At 44.2% G+C, this 22,976-nt stretch overlaps 3 protein-coding genes across 5 annotated transcripts in view; 2 read left to right on the top strand and 1 right to left on the bottom strand.

Annotated features, from left to right (window-relative positions):
* The first annotated feature begins 149 nt into the window (after positions 1 to 149).
* cog8 (component of oligomeric golgi complex 8) lies at positions 150 to 5,870 on the top strand. Its single transcript, XM_083652593.1, has 6 exons — positions 150 to 339; positions 999 to 1,275; positions 2,422 to 2,629; positions 3,313 to 4,137; positions 4,301 to 4,469; positions 5,218 to 5,870. Exons 1-6 carry the CDS (start codon positions 285 to 287, stop codon positions 5,568 to 5,570), a joined length of 1,887 nt encoding a protein of 628 aa, XP_083508719.1. The 5' UTR covers positions 150 to 284; the 3' UTR covers positions 5,571 to 5,870.
* A 1,353-nt stretch (positions 5,871 to 7,223) lies between these two features.
* nob1 (NIN1 (RPN12) binding protein 1 homolog) lies at positions 7,224 to 19,197 on the bottom strand (the record flags this gene model as incomplete). The annotated part of the gene is made up of 10 exons (XM_083653124.1): positions 7,224 to 8,468; positions 10,102 to 10,246; positions 10,320 to 10,417; positions 12,067 to 12,243; positions 13,456 to 13,533; positions 15,048 to 15,185; positions 15,312 to 15,383; positions 17,484 to 17,617; positions 18,098 to 18,230; positions 19,129 to 19,197. 10 exons carry the CDS (start codon positions 19,195 to 19,197, stop codon positions 8,199 to 8,201), a joined length of 1,314 nt encoding a protein of 437 aa, XP_083509250.1. The 3' UTR covers positions 7,224 to 8,198.
* Positions 19,198 to 19,560: 363 nt separating this feature from the next.
* wdr59 (WD repeat domain 59) overlaps positions 19,561 to 22,976 on the top strand; it is a gene marked incomplete at its 3' end in the record, with an annotated part of 35,270 nt that continues 31,854 nt past the window's right edge. For all 3 annotated transcript variants that reach the window (XM_083652606.1, XM_083652605.1, XM_083652607.1), the window contains exons 1-4: positions 19,561 to 19,616; positions 20,373 to 20,422; positions 21,544 to 21,679; positions 21,858 to 21,943. In XM_083652606.1, the coding sequence (XP_083508732.1) occupies positions 19,563 to 19,616; positions 20,373 to 20,422; positions 21,544 to 21,679; positions 21,858 to 21,943 (326 nt within the window). In that variant the 5' untranslated portion in view covers positions 19,561 to 19,562. The remainder of the gene's footprint in view (positions 19,617 to 20,372; positions 20,423 to 21,543; positions 21,680 to 21,857; positions 21,944 to 22,976) is intronic.

Genomic DNA, 22,976 nt, shown 5'->3' with positions numbered 1-22,976 from the left:
TTACAGGTTACAGGTTACAGCCACCTTTCGGTCATTCGCCTCAAAACGAACGAAGAAGAAACCCGGAAGAGGAAGAACACCCTGCTGTCACTGCTGCTGCTCACTGTTTGTCAGTCAGACTTTGGGAGTCCGTTTTCATACATATGGGCAGTTTAGACCACATTTCTTTAACGTTCAGACAAATAAGAAAAATATATGTGTTTATGACGCGCTTTCATGTGCGTATGGGATATTAGCACCGCGCGTGAGCAGCTGGAGTTGATCCCTGACGGATCGGAGCCAACATGGCTGCACCTGTAGACGTGGAAGACGAGAGTATTTTGGCTTCAATATTTAAAGGTATTTCTACTATTACTGCTCAGTGCTCAGAGCTCATTTTGTCAACGGGTAACATACCAGAAGATTTGTCTCGTATATTTTGGTCTTGTCTCCCGTTAGTGTTGTGTATACAGAGATCTGTGTTCAGAAATATAACTGTCCTGTCCCTACTCTTGTATTTTTTGGCAAGATATCTGAACATTCATTTGTGTTGTTGTTGTTTTTTTACTGATAAGTCTTAAGGTTTTCCAATCATAAAGCATCTTTTTCTAACATGTTAAACTGAAAAACAATACATTAAACAATTCAATATTCCAAAAATAGAAAAGCAATTAAAACCATAAATGTACCATATCACATTCTTATGAACTGATTTATGATTTCAGTGTCAGTGTCCTCTGTTTGATTGTTTGATTTATTTGTTTGCCATGTTGTTAATAAATTAATAAAATATAATATAAAGTGTTGAAACATCACAGCGATATATCGTTATGTTCAGCACTGCAGACACAATATATCATTTTGTCAGTATGCCATACAATTCACACTGTATGGCATACTGACAAAACTGAAAAGATTAGGACTATGAATGGTGATAATACTTGTGATCCCCTGGCATTTATCTGTTGGGGTTTGTTTGTTTTTTTCCATTTCTTTACCATGCTGTTAATAATGAAAAGACAGCTTCCCGGACAACTGGAGGGACAACCCGGACTTCGCGGCCTACCTGTCGGAGCTCAGCTCGTACGGGGTGGAGAAGCTGGGCCGCGAGCCGGAGCGACTGGCCGAGGAGCGGGCTCAGATCCTGCAGCAGACCCGCGAGCTGGCCTTCAAAAACTACAAGACCTTCATCCGCACGGCGGACTGCACCCAGGAGATCTACCGCGACTTCGGCCGAGTGGAGAGCAGCGTGTCCACACTGCTGGACAAGCTGCCCAGCTTTGGGGAAAAATGCAGGTCAGTGTTGAGCGATCACAGTCTCCACAGTTATCTACAGCACTCCACAATCATGTGACACTGAAGATACTGAGTGTGTGATGATGGATGGATGGACGCACCTGGGCAGAGCAATATGGTGCCTTCAAATGGAACTTTTGAACTTGTATTTACGAGTTGGGAAGTCGTGTACACGATATGCTTGGCGTTCAAGTGGTCACGATGTCGTGAGCAGCATGCGCACTGCGCAGTTGCAGGTATAATGACAGAGGAAAAACGATGAGACTATCTATCTATCTATCTATCTATCTATCTATCTATAAATTTGGCAATGTGGACTCTGTTCTGTTTCAATTTTTTTGCCGGCCACAGCTATGCCATTTTACGCACGATCGGGCTGAGACTTTCAGGGGGTGTCTGACACAGCCGGATTTTTTAAATTAGGTGATTGCCCTAATTGCCTATGTCATCAGTGATGTCATCAATGATGTCATGCCATCACTGATGATGTCATCAGTGATGTCATACATAGGCATTGACACACACACACACACACACACACACACACACACACACACACACACACGAGAGAGAGTCTGAGGGAGAGGAAAAGGGGAGAGAGGAGAGGGGGAGAGAGACTGAGGGAGAGAGAGAGGGACACATTATGCACGCACCAATAGGGCAGGTGAGGCTACGCAGCAGCCGAGCTGCGGGCGAGGCGGTGCAGCGGCCAAGCGGCCAACTTTCCATCCACATCCATGTCCATGTTGTGAACTCGAAGCTTTCAGAAAATTTCCACTTACCATTTACCATGTCGTGAATACCACATGAGGGGGGCATTCATATGGACTCATGTCGTAAACACGACCCCATTTGAAAGCACAAATAGTTCCATTTGATCGTGGGGGACAAAAGAACTCAGAGCGTACCATCGGTCCCAACGCTGGATGCAACGGTTCTTCAAACATCTTTTGAAATGTTTATTCCTGTAGCCTTCAAAATAAAAGTTGTAGAGAACTGGGAAGTTGATCATCCACAGATCAGCTGGGTTCCCCTGGTTGTTGATGTCTATGAATTACTTGTGGTGACTTGTTGACTGTGTTGCTGGTCGTGCTAACACGTGCTAACACGTGACGTGCTAACACGTTTGTGTTTGTTTCCATACAGGGGGTTTATGAAGGAGGCGGAGGAGATTGGGGCCAGTCGTCGGATGAACAGTCTCACGCTGAATCGTCACACTGAAATCCTGGAAATCTTGGAGATCCCTCAGCTCATGGACACCTGCGTCCGCAACGGCTACTATGAGGAGGCACTGGAGCTGGCAGCTTATGTGAAGAGACTGGAGAAGAAGCACTCAGCACTCCCAGTCATCCAGGTAAGAGTCGGTACTGGCTGTTGGCATGTTAAGACCTTCAAGTTAAGATCCAAATTAAACCTGTAGTACTGATCACTAAGAGAGCCCTCTCTTAGGACTCGGGCTGTGCAATAAAATCCATATGGCCGTCGGCCATATATCGCTGTATTGATTTTTTGCACAGCCATGTGTTCAGTGAGTGACAGAATAGGAATACTTAGTTATGCACTTTATTTTTATTTCAATGTGTTCAGTAACACATTGCGCAACTGTGCAAATTTGCAAATACCGTTCTAATAAATTGAAATGAAAACTTTGAATTAAATAGTTTTGACTCCACGGATTTGTGCACGGAGTTATCAGTACAATGTGATGTACATATTATTACACTAGCTGGGTGGTACACAGCAACTTGTATTTTCAGCTCTATTTTAAGATTTTCAGTAAATGCAATATATCGCAATATGTATCATATCGCATTGTATTATTGTTTATGTCGTATCGTGAGGTCCTTGCCAATACCCGGCCCTACTTAGGACATTCAGAAGGTTACACTAGAGTTTGTTTGCCTTGCACTAATGTGAATAGCTCAATCATCCCTTTTAAAAATAGCTGTCAAACAATGTAGATTCTAATTCAAGTTAAACCTATTTCTGGGTCAATTCATTGCTTTGTGTGAGACGAGATGTTTTTTTCGTCCTAAGGGCATCGTCCATGAGGTGCGCCAGTCGACTCAGCTCATGCTGAACCAGCTCCTGCAGCAGCTGCGCAGCAACTCCCAGCTTCCCGTTTGCCTCCGTGTGATCGGCTACCTGCGCAGGATGGACGTGTTCACCGAGGCGGAGCTGCGGGTGAAGTTCCTGCAGACGCGCGGCACCTGGCTGCGCTCCATCCTCGCCGCCGTCCCCGACGACGACGCCTACTTCCACATCACCAAGACCATCGAGGCCTGCCGCGTGCACCTCTTCGACATCATCACGCAGTACCGGGCCATCTTCTCCGACGAGGACCCGCTGGTGCCGCCCGGAGGAGCCGCCGCCGCCGTCAACGAGGGCGCCATCTTCCACGGCTGGGTGGTGCAGAAGGTGGCCGAGTTCCTGGAGACTTTGGACGGGGACCTGCAGCGCGGGGTGGGCGGGCGCCTGGACTCCCTGCTGGGACAGTGCATGTACTTTGGCCTGTCTTTCAGCAGAGTGGGGGCGGACTTCCGCGGGCAGCTGGCGCCCATGTTCCAGAGAGTGGCGGGGGACACCTTCCACAGGGCCGTCCAGGAGGCGGTGGACAAGTTCCAGGAGGACATGAACCTGTACACGCTCATCTCCCTGCCCTCAGTGCTGGGGGGAAGCATCCCGGCCGTGGCACCCGGCGCCCAGCCCGGCACCCTGCAGCCCCCCATGTCTCTGCTGGACTTCCAGCCCCTGGCCTGCTTCCTCAACAACATTCTGACCGCCTTCAACGACCTGCGACTCTGCTGCCCCATTGGACTGGCCCAGGACGTCACCAAATACCTAGAAGATGCCCTCATGAAGGTAAGCATGACTAGTACCTCGGTAAATCGGCTACTAGATATTCCTGATAGTTATGAACTAATTTATTCCAAATAATCTTTATGCAGGACACCTATACATCCCTCTGCTGTTGGGTCTGTAGGTTGTGTGTACTGCACTGGTAATAAGGACGTTGTGTTTCTAGGTGACCAAGCTGATCCTGGTGTTCCACAGGGCTGAGGAGTCGGCCTTCAGCAGCAGAGAGAGGGAGCTGTTTGTGCAGTTCTGCTGTGCTTTCGCAGAAGACCTGGTTCCGTTCCTCAACCGCTGTCTGCAGGTGCTGTTCCCTCCAGCCCAACTCGCTCTCATTCTGGGTAAGAAGAACGCAAATAAAAAGACCCTTGAAAATTGATAAAATACAAGAATTGTGACTAAATTTGCAGGGCTTTGGAACAGGGATGTTCATTTTGAACAATTTCCATAATCGAAATTCGGGAAAATTAACGATCAATTATCGATTATCGATAGCGTAATAATAATAATAATAATAATATATATATATATATATATTTTTTTTTTTACTCTGGTCTGGTAATAACGTTGCTTGTTCTCGGCCAGCTATAATGGCGATGCCGCTGTGTAGTAAGAATATCAGACACTAGCGCTGTGGCCAGGTAAACAAACATGTTACATGTCAGGTTACATGATGTAAGGCAATCGGCGTCTTCCAGCTTAGCTGACAGCACAAGAGTCAAATCAACAGGCCTGAGCCTCACTGAGGTCCGCAGACCGCTGGGTGCATTTGTTTGTGTCCCCGGCGCATGCCGGTGTGAATTCCCCATGTTTAAAACAGTTTTGTTGGCACAAAGGCCCGTGCCCATGCAGCCAGAAAACTAGAGACTATATGAAGCTCCACCTCACGTTAGTCGGCTGTGCAATGGAGTGGGGCGAGGAGGAACAAATTCCACCCAAACCTAGTCTGCAAAAAAATAAAATAAAAAAAATAATCATCGATAAAAATTCCACGTGATCGAATTCATCCCTCAACGATCAATTATCGATTATTGATGAACATCCCTACTTTGGAACATGTCCACATTCCTCTCTTTGCCTGTCTTACAGGTGTTCCTCCAACACAAGTCCACAAGTACAGCAGTCTGGGTCGCATCGACGCCAGCACGGTCCTGGAGCCTCTGGACTTTGTGCTTCCCAAGAGAGAGAGTGTGGAGCCGCTGGTTGACCTCAGCGCCGAGCTGAGCGGGCTGACCACAGAAGAGCCCGCTGTCGGCGACACCCCCACGCCAGAACCAATCAAAGAGCCCGACCTCACAGAACCAGCCAAACGTCCCGACCCATCGTCGTCTGACCAATCGGCTCCCGACTTCTCCGACCCTGAGCTGGACGCCTTACTGAACGAGCCCACGCCTGGAGCACGAGCTGACGTGACACAGGGCGATGAGTTTTCTCTGGAGTAACGCCACCTCAGACTGTCCTCCTGACGTTTAGGATGACGACGACTAACTGCAGTCTGCTCATCAGACTATCCTTTACAATAGGATGGTGTCAAGAACATGATTTCCACCTACGGAAGTGGCTGATTGGAATATCGGTTGTAATCATGATAGTCACCACAAAGTGTATATAGACAAGTCTGGAAAAGCATTTGCTTTTATACTGTCTTTTAGATATGGTTTGGGGATTATGTGAAAACCATAAAGGGTATACATTGACAGTCTGTACATTTGAATCTTATATTTATCGCAAAAAAATTAATAATTAAAATCTTCTGTCATTTCATCAGTACTGCAAAATCAGTGGAAAGTGTTGACTTCAGAATTTATTTTGGGTGTTGGCACAATCAATTTGAAAATGACATGAACAGAAAATCTACAGTAAAATAGCTCTTAAAATCCAATGTTATGGTTACATCTCACTACACGAGCTACAGGCGACACTAGAAATGACCGTGCAATATTTCTAGTTATATTAACAAGCCTGTTAACAGCCTATTAACGATCTTAAGGCTAAAAGTAGCTCCTAACTTGCTGCTTTAGAAGAAACTCTTAAAAATAATGGGTGTGCCAATCCTAACTTTCTTTCCTACATTTTTGGTCTAAGAGTATTTCACAAAGTGTTTTAGCACTAAAACCAGCTCCTAAACCTGTGACAAGTTAGAAGTACTCGAAGAGGACTCCTAAGTCACTAAGAGCAAATCACAAACATCCTAAAATAGCTGTGGCCCAGTATTGCATCAACATTTTTTAGAAACATTTAATGATAATGAACTTTTAAAAAGTGCTATGATGATAATATCCTCACGATCGTCATAGTAGAGCAGAGCTAGTCAAGGATGCAGTGACCTCACCAACCGACCGCAAAACCCAATAGACCCTTTTCACAGGGGCCATTTTGTGTCGAAAAGGCAGAATAAACACAGATGCAAGCAAAACACTAATGAGGGTTTCCAAATTCCAATCATGGAAGTTTGAAACTGTCAGTGTTTTGGTTGCACCTGTGTTTACCCTGCCCTTTTCCACACAAAATGGCCACCGTTAGAAGGGTCTATATTCTATAACACTGACGATCAAGGTTGTGACAAGGGAGCCAGGGGGGTAGGAGGGACAGGGAAAGAGACGGGGGGGTAGGAGAGACACGGGGATAGGAGGGACAGGGCAAGAGACGGGGGGGGATAGGAGGGAGGGGGGCAGGAGCTTACTCATCGTAGGTTCTGTTCACAAGTGGGAAAGCCGCATTTATTTGCCAGCAGATATTTCCCCATGCTTCTCACATGGCTTTTGAAGTTATCCCAACTCCAAATTTCCCTTTAATACTGTAATGTCCTTCTTTTCATCCACAAGTTGGGCAAGAAGTAAAAGTTGTTCCTGTATCCAGTTTGGTTTGCCCCTCTCACTATATCAGCCATGGTTATTTTAGTCTGATAACGATGCTTCTTCTTAGGCATACCCGCTAATTGTTAATGAGCTGCCACACATGTATAATGCAGCCATAAGAGGCTGACAATTAGCTGCACACTTGACTAGTCATGTTAAATCTGTGAAAATGATCCTACTTATGCTCAATCAGTGACACTTTGCCTTCATTTTGATTTTAAAATCTTTATTTGGATACAGCGTAGGAGTTAAGCCAGGGGCAAGGGCAAAAATGCACGCAAACAATATCAGAATGCCGCTAAAAACTGAAATGATGAGAGACCTCATCAGTGACATCAGCAATGTCACATGTAACAGTATGCTGACTTTTTTCCTCAGTTCTGAGTTTAATCTGAGAATTCAGACTTTTTTTTCTCCGAATTCTGACTTTTTTTGTTTTTCATAATTTTTTAACGCATAATTCTATCCCAACCCCCCCCCCCCCCCCCCCCCATCCCACTGAATTCTGACTTTATTCACAGAATCCGGACTTAAACTCAGAACTCAAATACATTTTTCACATGTATTTTTAAATTATGTGTGGTGCTAAAAAAAAAAAAATGTTTTCAGGCGACTGCACTAAGCTTTAGCAACATTATGCACTTATTACTTTTTTTAAGTGGCCCCAACACATTTTAATGCCCCCAATTTTTAGACAGTGGGGCCAACAGTTACCCCCAAAATAATAATAAAAAAAGAAAATCCTACACTGGATATGGCAACATACTTCGTACAGTATTATTGAATTCACTGACGGAAGCAAAAATGTAACCCAAAACGGCTCAAGACAGCCAATCACAGCTTCCTGACATCATCCATAGTATAACGGGGTCAACGCCGCCCTTTATCTTCTTCCTTAGTAAAAGTGAGTAGGTCTTAAAAGGAAACTCCTAGCTAGGAACTTTTAGTGCGATTTAGGAGGCCTACGAGTGCTAAGATCAAAAGCTTTGCTGGTCTGAACACGGTCGGATTGAGTTTAATGTAGCAAGTTTGTATGACATTTGACTGGGTATACTATGCAATTGTTAACTTTAGAAAACTTTCAGTGAGAGAAAATACCAGTTTTGCGTTTAATCTCGAAACATCTTTTAACGTCAAAATTGTCTTTTTAACGAGGAGGCTCCGACTGCGACAGCTTGCCGACGGTCCTCCTCGTGGGGGGTTTGGGTCTTCTCATTTCTTCTTGACAAACTTCTTGCGCGCTGCGTTGGGGTTGGCCCTGCGCCTGCCCCCTCCGCCCTGGCCGTCCCGGATGTTGAGGTTGGCGGCGCGACTGTAGATGTCGTTCTGGCTGAAGGGCGACGCGCCGGCCGGGTAGTCCGGGTCCAACACGTCCGTCTTCTGCCGCGCCTTGCGGGACAGCCTCTGCTGGGGGAAGCGCTGGTCCTCCACCAGGTGGGGGTTGTTTCCGTGTTTCCCGCCTTGAGGAGCCGGCAGCGTGTACTGCAAAGGCAGATCAGGGTTCGGTAGGGTTACATGAAGGTTGTCACTTTCTTCGTTAAAAAGGTGCTACGTCGTGCGTCGTTCATACGTCAAATCATTACGTGGTGGTAACCCCCGGGACACACCAGAGGCCACACTCGATCCATTTTGGCACGTTCATTTTCCAGCATCTCTCCGAGCCCTTACCAAGAACAGGCTGTTTCTGTCACCGCCCTTACAGAAAAACCACATGAACTTCATATGTGCTACTTCACATGTGACCACATGTGAAAACATGTGGAACACATGTGAAACATGTGCTTTGCCCATGGGAAGCATGTGGGTTTGGAACGTTTTCACATGTGAAATGTGTCAAAGCCATGTCAATTCCCATGTGAAACCCATGTAAATGTTGTTTTCCACATGTGGAAAACATGTTGCTATACAACACATGTTTTCACATGTGAAATTTAACATGTGTCCACATGTGGTGAAACATGTGGACACGTTTTTTCTGTAAGGGCGGCTCATTAATACTAACGACCGCTCTGTTCCGATTGGCTAACCGTTTCATGTGAGAGATGGCGCGGCAGCTACAGGTAGAAAAAACTCTGGGAATAAACAACAACTACTGCTTTGAAAAAAACACTTTCTTATAGTCTTATTTCATATCAAAATGACATTGAGCGAACCTTTGTGACGCCACAAAGTTACGGAAGTCCAAACGGCTCGTTTAGATGCTGGCTTTTCTAATATGGATTGTGTGGATTTAGTTGCCGCCCGTGCGTTTTCATACTTTAGATCGCGTCTAGGGATGTCCGATATTATCGGCCGATATTAGCATAAAAAATTCATATCGGAAAATATCGGTATTGGTTTTCATGCCGATATATATATATATATATATATATATTTATACAGGGGGAGTCTCACTGAGAGCAATGCTCTCTTTTTCAGGAGTGCCCTGTTCACATTCACACACACATTCATACCTGGAAGCTGACCAGTACAACCACAGTCTGATCTGCTGGCCACTGACCAGCTCCACTGGAGCGGTTGGGGTTAAGGGCCTTGCTCAAGGGCACCTCAGTGGTGGTAATGAGGGAGGGGCAAGCACTGCCTTTTCACTTCCCCCACCCAGATTTATCCTGCCGGTCCCGGGGGGTGGAACCGACGACCTTCCGGTCACAAGCTTGCTTCTCTAACCATTGGGCCACCACTGCCCCAATAACACTTACAACTTTAACACAACATGCATATTATATATTAAACTCTTCAGCTACATTAAGCTACATTATGTAACTTGTTACCTGAAATTTTGGTGAAAAAAAAGCCCGCTTATATCGGTATCGGTTGATATCGGTATCGGAAATTAAGAGTTGGACATTATCGGATATCGAATATCGGTAAAAAAAAACAATATCGAACATCCCTAATCGCGTCAAACATCTTTATCACCACAGAGGCAAGGGGGGTCCTGCTTTACACCATATGGGACCTTTCATTAACTTGATTGAAGTGGGTATTCTTTCATACTGTATTGTTCTCAAGTTGAGTATTGCCTTATTTGCAGTAGAAGCAGTGCTAGGCATTACTATGAATATTTGGTGGGAAATAAACCAGTGTGTGTCATCATGGTGTCCTATGAACTCACCCTCAGTCCCTTTGGGTTCAGCACTTTGGGGTTCTTAGACAGATGCATCCGGGTGCTCCCGTCCTCGTTGACGGTCACTGCGATCTTCTTCAGCGTCTTGTTTCCGCAGTGAGAGCAGAACACCTTGTTCATGTTGGTCGTGGTCCTGGAATGGAAACGGAATTTAGCACCGACGCTAAATCGAGCGATTTGTTAGAAAGCGACTCGACCGTACTCACTTGAAACAGGCGTGGCAGCGCAGAATGTGGTTCCTGGCTTGTTTGATGAGCATGCCGTTGACAGACAGCACGTGGAGGCCCATTTGAATGAGAACGTTCTGGAAAGAGAAGAAGTGCTTTCAGTCGAGGTTGTACGGTTCATATTTCACGTCGCTTGAGGTTTCAACAGAGAACGTCGTTGTTGGTGTCCCAAAAAAATGGAGAAAGTTGCCTTCGTTTTCAGTTCGCCTCTCATGCGTTCTTTATCCAGTGGGGTTTTGTAACAGTTTCAACTGAAGTATTGAAAATCGATATTGTCTCCATTAATTGATTAGTTCTTCGGTTTATAAAATTTCAGAAAATGTTGATCAGTGTTTCCCAAAGCCCAAGATGACATCCTCTCTTGTCCTGTCTCTTGTCCACAACCCAAAGATATTCAGTTTACTGTAATAGAGGAGTAAATAAACCAGAAAATATTCACATTGAAGAAGCTGCAATCATAATTTTGATTTTTTTTAATTACTCAAACGATGAATCGATTCTCAGAATAGTTGGCCATTAATTTAATAGTTCAGAACTAATCGATTAATTGTTGCAGTGATATGTCAAGTGAGGGAAATTGTTCACTTGTGATGCATTTGAATGTTCTGCCTTTCCTCAAAGTCACAATGAAATTAAACTTTTTTTCATATATTAGCCAATTCTCAATATATCATTAAATACACCCATTTAACAATAGATGGCAATGGATTTGACTAAATTTCTTGTGCATTGTTTTACAGTGTGTTTTTGATGTTTACTTCATGTTGTATCAAAATAAACAATGTTAACTATAGTTAACTAAATGTTAACTATCACAGATTTTCTTGAACAATTGAAATGTTTATGACAAATAAAGACGGGGTTTGTCCGTCCGGTTAATCTTAATCTCCCCCCTCTCCAGATTATGAAAAAAAAAGCATGATCCTTCACTGCGTTACGCCCCAACATCCGGTGTCAACTGGAAAACAAGGAATCAAGAGGCCAAATAAATGTTCTTTCCTTGTGACTGTAGTAAGTAACAGATATGAGGTGGTGACACCCCCCTGTTACCTGCATGGTGCATTGTGACTGTAGTAAGTAACAGATATGAGGTGGTGACACCCCCCTGTTACCTGCATGGTGCATTGTGACTGTAGTAAGTAACAGATATGAGGTGGTGACACCCCCCTGTTACCTGCATGGTGCATTGTGACTGTAGTAAGTAACAGATATGAGGTGGTGACACCCCCGTTACCTGCATGGTGCATTGTGACTGTAGTAAGTAACAGATATGAGGTGGTGACACCCCCCTGTTACCTGCATGGTGCATTGTGACTGTAGTAAGTAACAGATATGAGGTGGTGACACCCCCCTGTTACCTGCATGGTGCATTGTGACTGTAGTAAGTAACAGATATGAGGTGGTGACACCCCCCTGTTACCTGCATGGTGCATTGTGACTGTAGTAAGTAACAGATATGAGGTGGTGACACCCCCGTTACCTGCATGGTGCATTGTGACTGTAGTAAGTAACAGATATGAGGTGGTGACACCCCCCTGTTACCTGCATGGTGCATTGTGACTGTAGTAAGTAACAGATATGAGGCGGTGACACCCCCCTGTTACCTGCATGGTGCATTGTGACTGTAGTAAGTAACAGATATGAGGTGGTGACACCCCCCTGTTACCTGCATGGTGCATTGTGACTGTAGTAAGTAACAGATATGAGGCGGTGACACCCCCGTTACCTGCATGGCGAAGTCAGTCGTCAGGCATCCCACTCTGACATCAGCGGGAGCCGTCCCATCACCAGACTCCATCTTGACTTGGTTGATGTTACCAGGAGTGATCCAACCACCTCCGTCCTCATCATCGCCTTCCTCTTCCTCATCGTCCCCGCTCTCTCCCCCTGATTGGTCCTCAGACTAGGGATGTTAATCATTAACCCCAAGTCACTTATTGCCGTTGAGAATTGATTAACTGATTACAAATGTATCAAACTGACAAGGTGTTTTGCACATACATACTGTATATTAACTTTTATAAAGTGGGTAGCTCAAATCAATCGGATTGGTTTCTCGTTGTGGCTCCACGTAACAACTATTTCTCAAAACACCACTGAGTGACTGAAACACTAGCTGACATCTACAATTCAGGCTGATTTCAATGGCGAAATCCGTTTTCTGCTCAGTTGCTCGGTTGTTGAGAGAAACGTGTTTTACAACGACCAAATTTGCTAACTTGTTGAAGGTGCAGTGCAAGGTGATAGTTGAACAGCGTGCTCTCAACAAACTATCACATCTGTGTTGGCTAGAAGAAGCTTCCAGCCTCCAGAGAGAATGGCTGCGTTTCCCAAAAGCTTCTTAGCGCTAAGAAGCTTCTTTGACCCTTCTTAAGGCTCCCGTAAGAAGCCAACAAAGCCAACGCGTTTCCCGATTGCTTCTTAGCCTAAGATGATCTTTCGTTATAAGGTTTTGTAAGAAGGGTCTGGGGCATTCTTAACACCTTCTTAACGACGAAACACTCGCAGATTCAGCCGCGTCAGGCAAAAAGGACATAATAATATAGTGTCCACTGTTGTGTTTTTCCATTTTTCCTTTCTTTCATGCACCCTTTAGTGTTTACAATTGGGGAACACTTGAAAATCTCTCCTCTATGTAATATGGTTACTTGTGTTTTAAATGTTTTACCGTAGGCTATATTCCTCTAATCAGAATGGATTCCTTTTATAATAAGAATGTTGTGGATTTATATAGCACCTTTCACAGAACCCTTCTTAAGAGCCTTCTTTAGCGATGTGTTAAGAAGGCTGTTAAGAAGGCGTTTGGGAAACACTTATTTGGAGCCTTCTTAACTCCTTAAGAAGGAGTTAAGAAGCTTAAGAAGCTTCTTTGTGGGGAAACGCAGCCATTAACTCAGAGGATTTGCTTCATAATGCTGATAAATGTGGTGAACGGTGAGGGAATTTGTGAGCTAATGAAACGACATTGAACCAGGCTGTAGTAGACTATAAGTACAGTATATATACATTATGCACGATGCTATAAATTAGCGTGCAATATTTCTAGCATATATGATTAACCGACTATTGATTTTTAACGTGTTCGAAGGAAAATACACAACATTTGCAACCCTACCTCAGACTCTCTCTCCTCTGTCTCTGGCAGCCTCTCCACCTCTGACCGGCTGTCTGACACAATGATGTCATCCACCTTCTGCAAGAAGCAAGAAACAACCAAACATCGTCATGACAACACGAGGACGCTGTCAGACAGACAGGTGAATAAACGACATCCATGTTAGAGGAAAACACTTTAACACTGTAAAAAAAATTTTTTTTTTTTAAACAGCTAGTGGTGCTTGGTGTAAGAGGAGGTGGCAGTATTGCCAGTAAAGATGTTTGTTGTTGTAATTAATTAATTTTCAAATTAATGTGATAATAATCATAAGGATCCTTTCCAATCATCATCATAAATGGGAGCTGAGGCTATGTCTGTTTGTTTCTCTGTCCCACTGTGATTGTCCCACTGTGATGTCATAAATCCCACTGTGACATCATCCGTGATGTCATAAATCCCACTGTGACATCATCAAAATTCCACTGTGACATCATCAGTGATGTCATAAATCCCACTGATGAAATCCCACTGTGACATCATCAGTGATATATCGTGCATTCCTTTATAACTGGGAACTGGTAATCTTACCGGTTCAAAGTTCATGAGCTGGGACGTGACGTCACTAGAGCTGGTATTTCCCATTCCAAACTCGTAGGAGCCTCGCAGCCCCGACCTCAAAAATCCAAGATGGCTGATCCGCACAACAACAGTAGTTATAATCGTATAAATGCTATTTAGCACTTCTGTCTTGTTTGTGTCTCATTAAATCAGCTGTACACACACAGCACGGCCTACTTCTATCTGTGTGGACATGAGGCTGCAGTGTTTGTATGCGCAAAATGCCACGAAATGCCTTGTTATCAACTGTTATTGCTAACAATGGCTAGCCTGGCTAGCGAGTGGATCTGACCAGTGAACAGTGAACTTCCCAGCTCAACTTTTCTGCAAATGGAATGCTAACAAAATGGATGTGACGTCATTTAGCCTCCACATCCCAGTTCTTTTGCGATAAAGGAACGCACGAATAGCCTACATAGCGCGCGAGATCCCTAGTAGGCCTATTGATATATGTATGCTAGATCACATGTTAAACAGGGCTGCAACAAACAATTATCTTCATTATCAATTAATCTGTCGATTATTTTCTCGATTAATCGATTTGTTCTTTGGTCTGTATAAAATGTCAGAAAATGGTGAAACATGTCGATCAGTGTTTTTCCAAAGATGACGTCCTCAAATGTCTTCTGTCCACAACCCAAAAAAAATCAGTTTACTGTCATAGAGTAAAGAAACCAGAAAATATTCACATTTAAGAAGCTGGAATCAGATAACTTTGACATTCTTTCCCTTAAAAAATTACTGTAACAATTTTCAAAATATTATTTCATCATGTTGAACTACATGGTAATGTTAAGTGTTTGGTTAAACAAAACTGACATTTCAAACAAGATTCCTTAAAATGTGTCTCATCAATTTAAACAACAGAATTGTGCATCATAATATCAAAATATCTTCATATCATGAAGTTATGATTCACTGAAAGACAAACAATTATATTGGATTGTTGCCCAGCCCTACTTGAATAACAACAATATGGGACGTTAACTCACTAGCAAGTCCAGCAGGTCTGCCTCGATGTTAGGCAGCGGGTTCCTCCAGAACTGGAAGCTGTTAAACTCCTCACCAGGGCCGGAGGTCTGGGTCTGAGCTGGAGTCTGTCGGTCGCTGGAGGAACCGTCCCCAGGCCTCTACAAGCACCGCCAACCATAAGAGAAATATGCTTTACACTAAATTACACAACGATGACTACATTTGATTTTACTCCTCAATACGATTTTTAAACAATTCATGGATAAACACATCATCAGTTTTACCCTGGAGGGAAAGTGGAATCCTGCGATATTAACCGGAGCCTCTGGGTGGCGCTGTGTGCTTTGAATTTGAACCTGAAAGAGAAAATGTGCAGATTATTACTGTTGCTCGACGGAACTATCAAGTTAACAATCTAAATGAGGCTGTGTTGTGTGTTCACAGCCTCATAATCTCAACTCAACTACAACACTGGTTGTAGTGTGAAGCTTGAGCAGCAGGGCCTCCTTACAGTTTGTAGTTCTCGTTCTAGATGTGAACGGGCCTTTACACTTGTCGTTGGTAGGGTTGGGTATCGAAACAAGGTACCAATATGGTACCGGTTCTTTTACAACCAATACTTGGGACCACAGTGGAAATCAGTTGAACAACTGTATGTGTTTTTATCCTTGTACTACTTTTTGTTACATACTTTAAGTAATATTCTTGTACTAAATAAAAATCAATCAATCAATCATACTACCGGTACCGAATTGCAACCCAGATTTAGGTGCCTCATTTAGGTGCCACGCCCGAGCTGCTGAGTGCCCGGTGCTCCGAAACGGGCGCCGCACGCACCTTCACTAACATTCTAGGGCTTAACACATAAAATTATTGTTTACAGCCTCTTTAAATAAAAAAATAGGTTTAAATATGGTTTAACTTTTTTAAAGTACCGTTTCAGGCACCGTTTAGGCAACGGTACCGTTTTAGAAGTATCGTTTTAGCACCGGTATCGAAAAATATGAAACGACACCCTAGCCTGGGTAAACCCAGCCTCAACGTGACCTGCTCTCAGACCTGCTCTCAGTCACTAGTAGTGTAGTGTAGTGACTGAGAGCAGGTCTGAGAGCAGGTCACGTGGAGGCTGGGTTTACCCAGGCTAACGACACCCATCCCTAGTCGTTGGTAGGGATGCACCGATCGATCGGCACGTGACCGGAAATGGCCGATTTTCACGTGATCGGCCTCAATCGGTGATCTGCGCCGGTCACTCTAAAATGCCGATTCTGTGAGCCGATTTTCAAGTGACGTGCGCGAACCCAAAAGCAGCGAGACAGAGTGGATGAGTTGCAGCCATTCCGTTGCAGCCAAAACAAAAGCTGCCACTACACAGTACACACATGCCACAGCATGTCTTCGTCGGTGTGGAGCCGCGGAGCGGCCGCCGGGTAGGTTGGAGTCCACAGTACACTCCAGTGTGAGCGGCTCGCTTCACCTCACTGTCCCCTCTTCCCCGACCAGCCTCCACATCACCGCTGCCTGCTGCTGCTGCTATCTGTCAGTCACATTGTAACCCTTAAGGTCCTTACACATCAAGAGCGATGCGAATATACGGCACGAAATTGCAATGCGAGTTTTGACCCACCTGTCAATTACAGCAACGTTAATGTGTACAGCCAGGAGAGGAGTTTTGTTTCGTATTGCGAATAGAACGACAAACATAATAATAAAACGCATCGGACCAGTGTGCAAGGTTTTCTGTGAGAGATGATTTTTTTCCGAATGGCGGATTAAAAAAAACGCGCTCTGTGTGTAAACTACGATATTCAAACTGAATCAACTCAAACTCATTTCCTCATCTAGGCTACTCAATAACAGTCAAATCCACAACTGTAGAGTGGGCATGGCTTCGAAGGTCTCTGGGCTCCAGAGCTATAGGCTATAAACTCCTTGTCCATGGATAACATTTTGACGTTTATTTATTTTATTTTATTCGTTTATTTGGCAGGGACATAGGCCTATACAAAAAAGCATTAAACCCCATAGGGGAAGAGATGCTTTGTAACAGATTTAGCCATAGGCTACTTTCCATCTGAAGCCCCTGTTCTGTTGCACCTTTTTTCTTTTGGAAAAGTAAATGCATGATAGCTGTGGGATATACTGGAATTAATTGTTTTATATTCATTGTATTTACACAAAAAAGAAAAGCTCTGTCCAGTAACCTGGAACATTTTTATTTTGAGATGTTTTTGAGTGAGATCGTCCTACCTCATGCAAATTATAAGAAATGTGACATGAATGTTAATTTTCTATTAAAGCAAAGTTAAAAAGTAAAAAAATAACCTGCCAATTATTGTTCTTAGAAAAAAAATCGGAATCGGCAAAAATCGGTATCGGCAAGTCAGACTATTCAAAAATCGGAAATCGGAATCGGCCAACAAAATCGCAATCGGTGCATCCCTAGTCGTTGGTACCTTGAATTCTGGCTCCTTCCTCAGGTGTTCGGCCCCGACATGCTCTAGCTCCAGCTGGTAGGTCAGAGCCAGGACCTTGATGTCTGTGGCTGACAGGCTGGGGTAGTCTCCTGTCTTCTTGGAGAACTCGCTCACTGACAGAGAGGACAAACACAAGAGAGGTCAGACCAGCTGCTGCAGAGGAGGGAGGGAGGCTCAGCGCTGTGTGGGAGCAGCACTTCCTGTGACTCATGAACCTAGTCTGACTCATATGTGAGTCAAACTAGGTTTGACCAGGTGAGTCAGACCAGTTTGAGCAGGTAAAACAGCCGGCATTTTGAACAGCAAGTCGTAACACAATGGGTCAAGTGGGCAGGGCTACATAAGGTGAATAGACTAACCCCAAACGTCAAATGTACGCATGACACGAAGCATGATTGGTCTGATCGATTGGACCAATCACGCTTACTGTCATGCGGAGTCACCCCCCAAAGGCCCATTCTGAGCCAGGAAAACCCCTACATGGCTGTAGAAATCATTACAATGTCTGCTAGTTGAGGTGGGGAGGGGAAGGCGGAAGCAATTCTCTGCAGGGATGCAGAATTGGGCAGAACAGCTGGTGGCGTGAGGTTTACCCAGTCTGATGTGCTCGGGGTGAGGCTCTCTGAAGTTCAGCTGGTACGGCAGGAAGGCCAGACTCCTCCTGGTGGCTTTGTCCCGGATCTCATCCACCACATCTTTCAGGGTGTAGATGTTCTTCCCGATTTCCTACAAGTCAAATCAGCACAGACGCTCAGTGTCATTTCTAAGGGTCCCACCCACGTAAGAAGGCCGACCTCCTCTCAAAACACCCCAATAAAATAAAAATGTTCTGAGAAAGTTAATTTTTTCTCATATACCCATTTATTTATGGGTTTATAACTGGAAAAACGACGATTTGATTTACTACTGCTGACTGGCCCCGCACCCCCTGCACCCGGTGCGGGGGGGGGGCTTGCTGTGGGAGGCATCCCTTATTTTTCTGCATGAAAGGTGGCAACCCTACTTAGTTACGTCACCTCACAACTTGGTTTTCACTAGTTTGACAAACATGTCGAAGAGGCTGTCAGAGCGAGACAAAAACAACAAAAACCTAACCTGTATAATTAAAATGAAAACGAAAAAAATAAAAAGAATTTGGTGAAAAAATAAAACAGATTTCATATGGCCCTACGTTACCTCCCTCCACAACCCTGGCAGTATTTAGGTCTTTACGTACACACCAACGACCAGGGTTGGACCAGGGCTACTTGACCCGGGTTAACCCCTGGTCATCATGACAATTCAGATAGGACCCCCGGGTCACAACCCGGGAGAGATGCATAACAATTAGCATAGCATAGATAGGCTATTAGCATAACACATAGCAACGTCTGAACAGAGCCCAAACAAAGGCAATTTAATACACAAGGATGTATTTACTGCAGCGAATAGACGCATAGCCAGAAGTAATGATTATCCTTTGATTGTGTTAAAGAGCAAACACAGCTGACTGGCGTGGTCCCTTGTGGTGACTAGCAGGCATCACAGTCTGATTGACGGGCCCTCGGTGGACTCAACCTTTCCTGCGGGCGAGCTGCTTTATTTTAAGCTTCTAGACTAGAATCTCAAATGATGATAAACTCACCTGGAGAGGCGCTTTCTTTAAAAATGCTCCAGCGTCTGCGACGACATGCTCCACCAAGGCAGTAGCCATCTTGGATCAAGACTGATTCAACGAACCAATCAGGAAAGGCATAGCGGTCTGGTGGAGAGCAGAGAGTATATAGTAAAGCGAGATTTTCACTCCTCTTTACTTCCTGGGAAACCTTCTTTGAGTCAAATAATTCTTGACATTCGGCGCAATCTCGCTGTAGTGTTATGTTTGAAGTAATCAAATGCGTTTTCAAAATGTTTTAAGCGTAATGTCTAGTAGTACATAGCAGCGCAAAGCTGAGGCGAACTTTAGGTGTCAAGTGGGATGATTATGTACAGTCAGCTTGTTTTTTCCCATGGGGTCCTGAACGCAGCATTGCGTCCCGTTAGGTCACGTGACTCTTTGTTGACGCTTGTGGGAGGAAGATGGCGGCTCGCTGGAGCAGTGAGACGGTGGTGGTGGAGTTTCGAGATGCCCAGGTACCTCAGATCATATCACATATTAAACATAAGGCGAACATGTGAACTACAGTGTTAGTGTTTATCAGTATGGGTCAGGAGATTACCTGTAACTGTAAATAGTAGCTAAACACACACCTCTAACCACCCTCAAAGTTGAAGTCGCATTACTTTTCGTGTCGCCAGTTTCAAATTAAATATTCTGGACGTCTCACACATTGCGGTTGCACGCGCTGACATAACGATGTCCCATTCAACCCGTATATTCTGCTTAATATCGTGGATAACTCTCACTTTTTCAACTGCAGCCTTTGACACACACACACACACACACACACACACACACACACACACACACACACACACACACACACACACACACACACACACACACACGCACACACTGTCCAACTGTCGGTTCCTGCAAGCACCTGCTCAGTGAGAGTGAGGCTCGAGGTCTTCCACTTTATATCTCTATCACGTAAATAAAATCATAATTAAAAACAAAGGTTTAAATTACAACAACATACAATAAAGAGATGACAGGCATAGTACATAATACACATTCTAAAATTGCTCCAGCTTTAACCTGCTTTTAAAAACCGTTTGAGAGAGAGCTAATCTAATACCATCTGGTAGTTTCTTCCAATTTGCTGTAGAAATGCTTTTGGGTTTGCATTATGTGAGCCATATCCATATCGGAATAAATCATTATGATGGTCATGATATTGATTTCAACCAGCTAGATCTTGATGTTTTGACCTTGTCTCTTCCCAGGCCACCGCCATGTCAGTGGACTGCCTGGGGTCCCATGCTGTGCTGTCTGGGTGAGTTCAGCCTCAACACTCTGAGATGCTGCCTTCACATCGCATCACATTGGATTGCATTTTAGTGGTTGAAAAGATGGTAAAATGGTAAATGGCCTGCATTTATATAGCGCTTTTATCCAAAGCACTTTATATTCAGTAGGTACATTCACACACAGATGGCGGCAGGCTACCACGCAGGGTGCTGCCACACCATCAGGAGCAATCAGGGACACTTCGTCATGCAGAGTGGAGGGGGCGGGAATCGAACCACCGACCTCTTTTATCCAAAGCGATTAGTGGACAACCCGCTCTACCTCCTGAGCTACAGCCGCCCCAGACTGATTCTTTTAACTCAGCTCAACTTATGGAGCACAATCACACTCTCAAGTCACAGTTTTAATTTGCTTGATACTTGACTTGACTTGGGTTCTGCTGACTTGGGACGCCACTCTGACTTGTGCTTTGATGACTTGAAAAGGTTTCTCAAGTCTGGAGGATTGAGATGACTAGAAACGCCCCCGGAGGGCTCATCTGAGGACGACCTGATGATGATGATGATGATGATGAGGATTATGATGATTGTGTTTGTATAAATGACTTTGATTGAAAGTGATGAGATTTGTTCCAGCAGACGACTGAATTTAAATTTTGTTTTCTGAATTTGTATGGGATGATTGAATTTATTTAAGTTTAAACTGATTCTAGAAATCAAACTTATGATGCTCTTGCCAAGTTTTTATCCTATTAAAACCATATTGCAAATTGTGAAAAGTCCTAGATATTTGGTTTTCTTTAAGCTATTAAATTGATGAATACTAAGAGGTTTTTATTGGTGCAAGTTTAGCATGAATAAATGTTACCTTTTGTCTTAGGTTTGCTTTTTTGTGTACAGTGATTACATTATTACAATCAGTCGATAAAACTTTTTCAAATATAAAAAGGACATAATCTTATACACTTTATTCTACTTTCATAACATAATTTGCTACACTGCCTTTCTTAATACGATGGACTGGAGTTCATCCTGAAATCCTCCTATGTAGCCACTGAATCGATCATAGATTTTGAATCGAATCATGACCCCATTAATCAAAATCAAATCATGATTTTTTTTACCCTTTGTGTTCCTCTTGTTTCAGACGGCGGTTTCTCTACATGGTGAATCTGGAGGCTCCCTCTGAGGCTCCGCGCAAAATCGGACGGCAGAGCAAATGGGACGTGGGAACCGTCCAGTGGAATCCACACAGATCCGAGTCCCACGTCTTCGCTGCTTCTGTGAGTCTCACTTGTGTTCAAGAATCATTCTGATGTTTAAAAATAATTTGAGCTTATTTTGAAGGAACATTAGATTAGCTGCATCATGAAGTTAGATGTTCCTCAGGCTTGGTTCTCAGTCTGAAAGGTGACAGATGCCTCTGCCTGATGAACATTGCCGATCTGTTTGTGTTTGCAGAGCAACCAGCGAGTTGACCTGTACGTATGGAGAGATGGCTGTGGAGAGGTCCACACCTCCCTGCAGGGACATACACGAGTCATCAGGTAACTTATCTTGTGAAAAGGGTTTCTGTGTGGAGTGTGCATGTTCTCCCCATGCTCACCTGGGGTTTCCTCCATATAACATCAATATGGACCCCCACTAAAAACATGCAAAGAAGATGGTCGCCTGACCAGCGGCAGCTGAGAGAAAATTGCAGCTGCATCTGCCCACCGCTCCTGACCTCCGCATGGACGAGACAGGATGGGTTAGCCAATCAATCTGAAACTGCACATGGGTGTTGAGCGTTGGCATAGGCAGGGACTGACAAATCTGATTTTTCCATTTTCCCACATTTATGATCATTTTTGGCAATTCTGCACGTAGTTGTGGCGCGCTCATCCCCTGGGCCCTGGTACTAGTCTGGATGCTTACACAGAGTTTCAAATTGATGAATATTCATGATTCACAGTCAATACAGATAGAATATAATAAATCTAGTGGTCACAAAGTATAAGGTTCTATGAACAAGACAAGACACATGCGGCTTCTTGTGTGCGCTCGAATCCATTCATGTCAATGGGGGCACGTGGCAGACGCGCGCACATGTGAGGTCAATGTGGTCGCGACGTGCACACTCCTCTTTTTTTCAACCGTGACCAAGACGCACTGAAATAAGAAGATCAACTTTTTGGAACGTCGCAAAGCGCCCCGCATGTTAAAGCTGAGTTGTTGTTTTTGGTCACTTGGTAACGTCACGTGCACCCGTCCCGTAGCGCAACCGTCCACTTGATAAACGTTCTGTATCTACTGCCCACAGTGCACCTCGCGTTAGGGTGTTAGGGTGCTGCATGTGGATCGGGTCCTAAGACTAACAATGATAATTATAATTTAGTTGTAGGAGAAGTTATTATTTTGTCAGTGTTTATAGTATGAGATTTGCACATTCCTGGCTCATATTTCACTGAGAAACACACACACGATTGTTTCGTGTTTTAAGCACTAAAATATTGGTGACATATTTGTGACACTTTATTGTATATAGGCTACGTAACTTCTATTTTTATTGATTTATGGTATATCCCTATGCCTCCTATA

This window comes from Poromitra crassiceps, assembly GCF_964638095.1.
Source record: "Poromitra crassiceps genome assembly, chromosome: 16".
In the NCBI taxonomy this organism is placed as follows: domain Eukaryota; kingdom Metazoa; phylum Chordata; class Actinopteri; order Beryciformes; family Melamphaidae; genus Poromitra; species Poromitra crassiceps.
The sequence above is the reverse complement of the archived record's forward strand: the minus strand, read 5'-3'. Positions and strand labels throughout refer to the sequence as shown.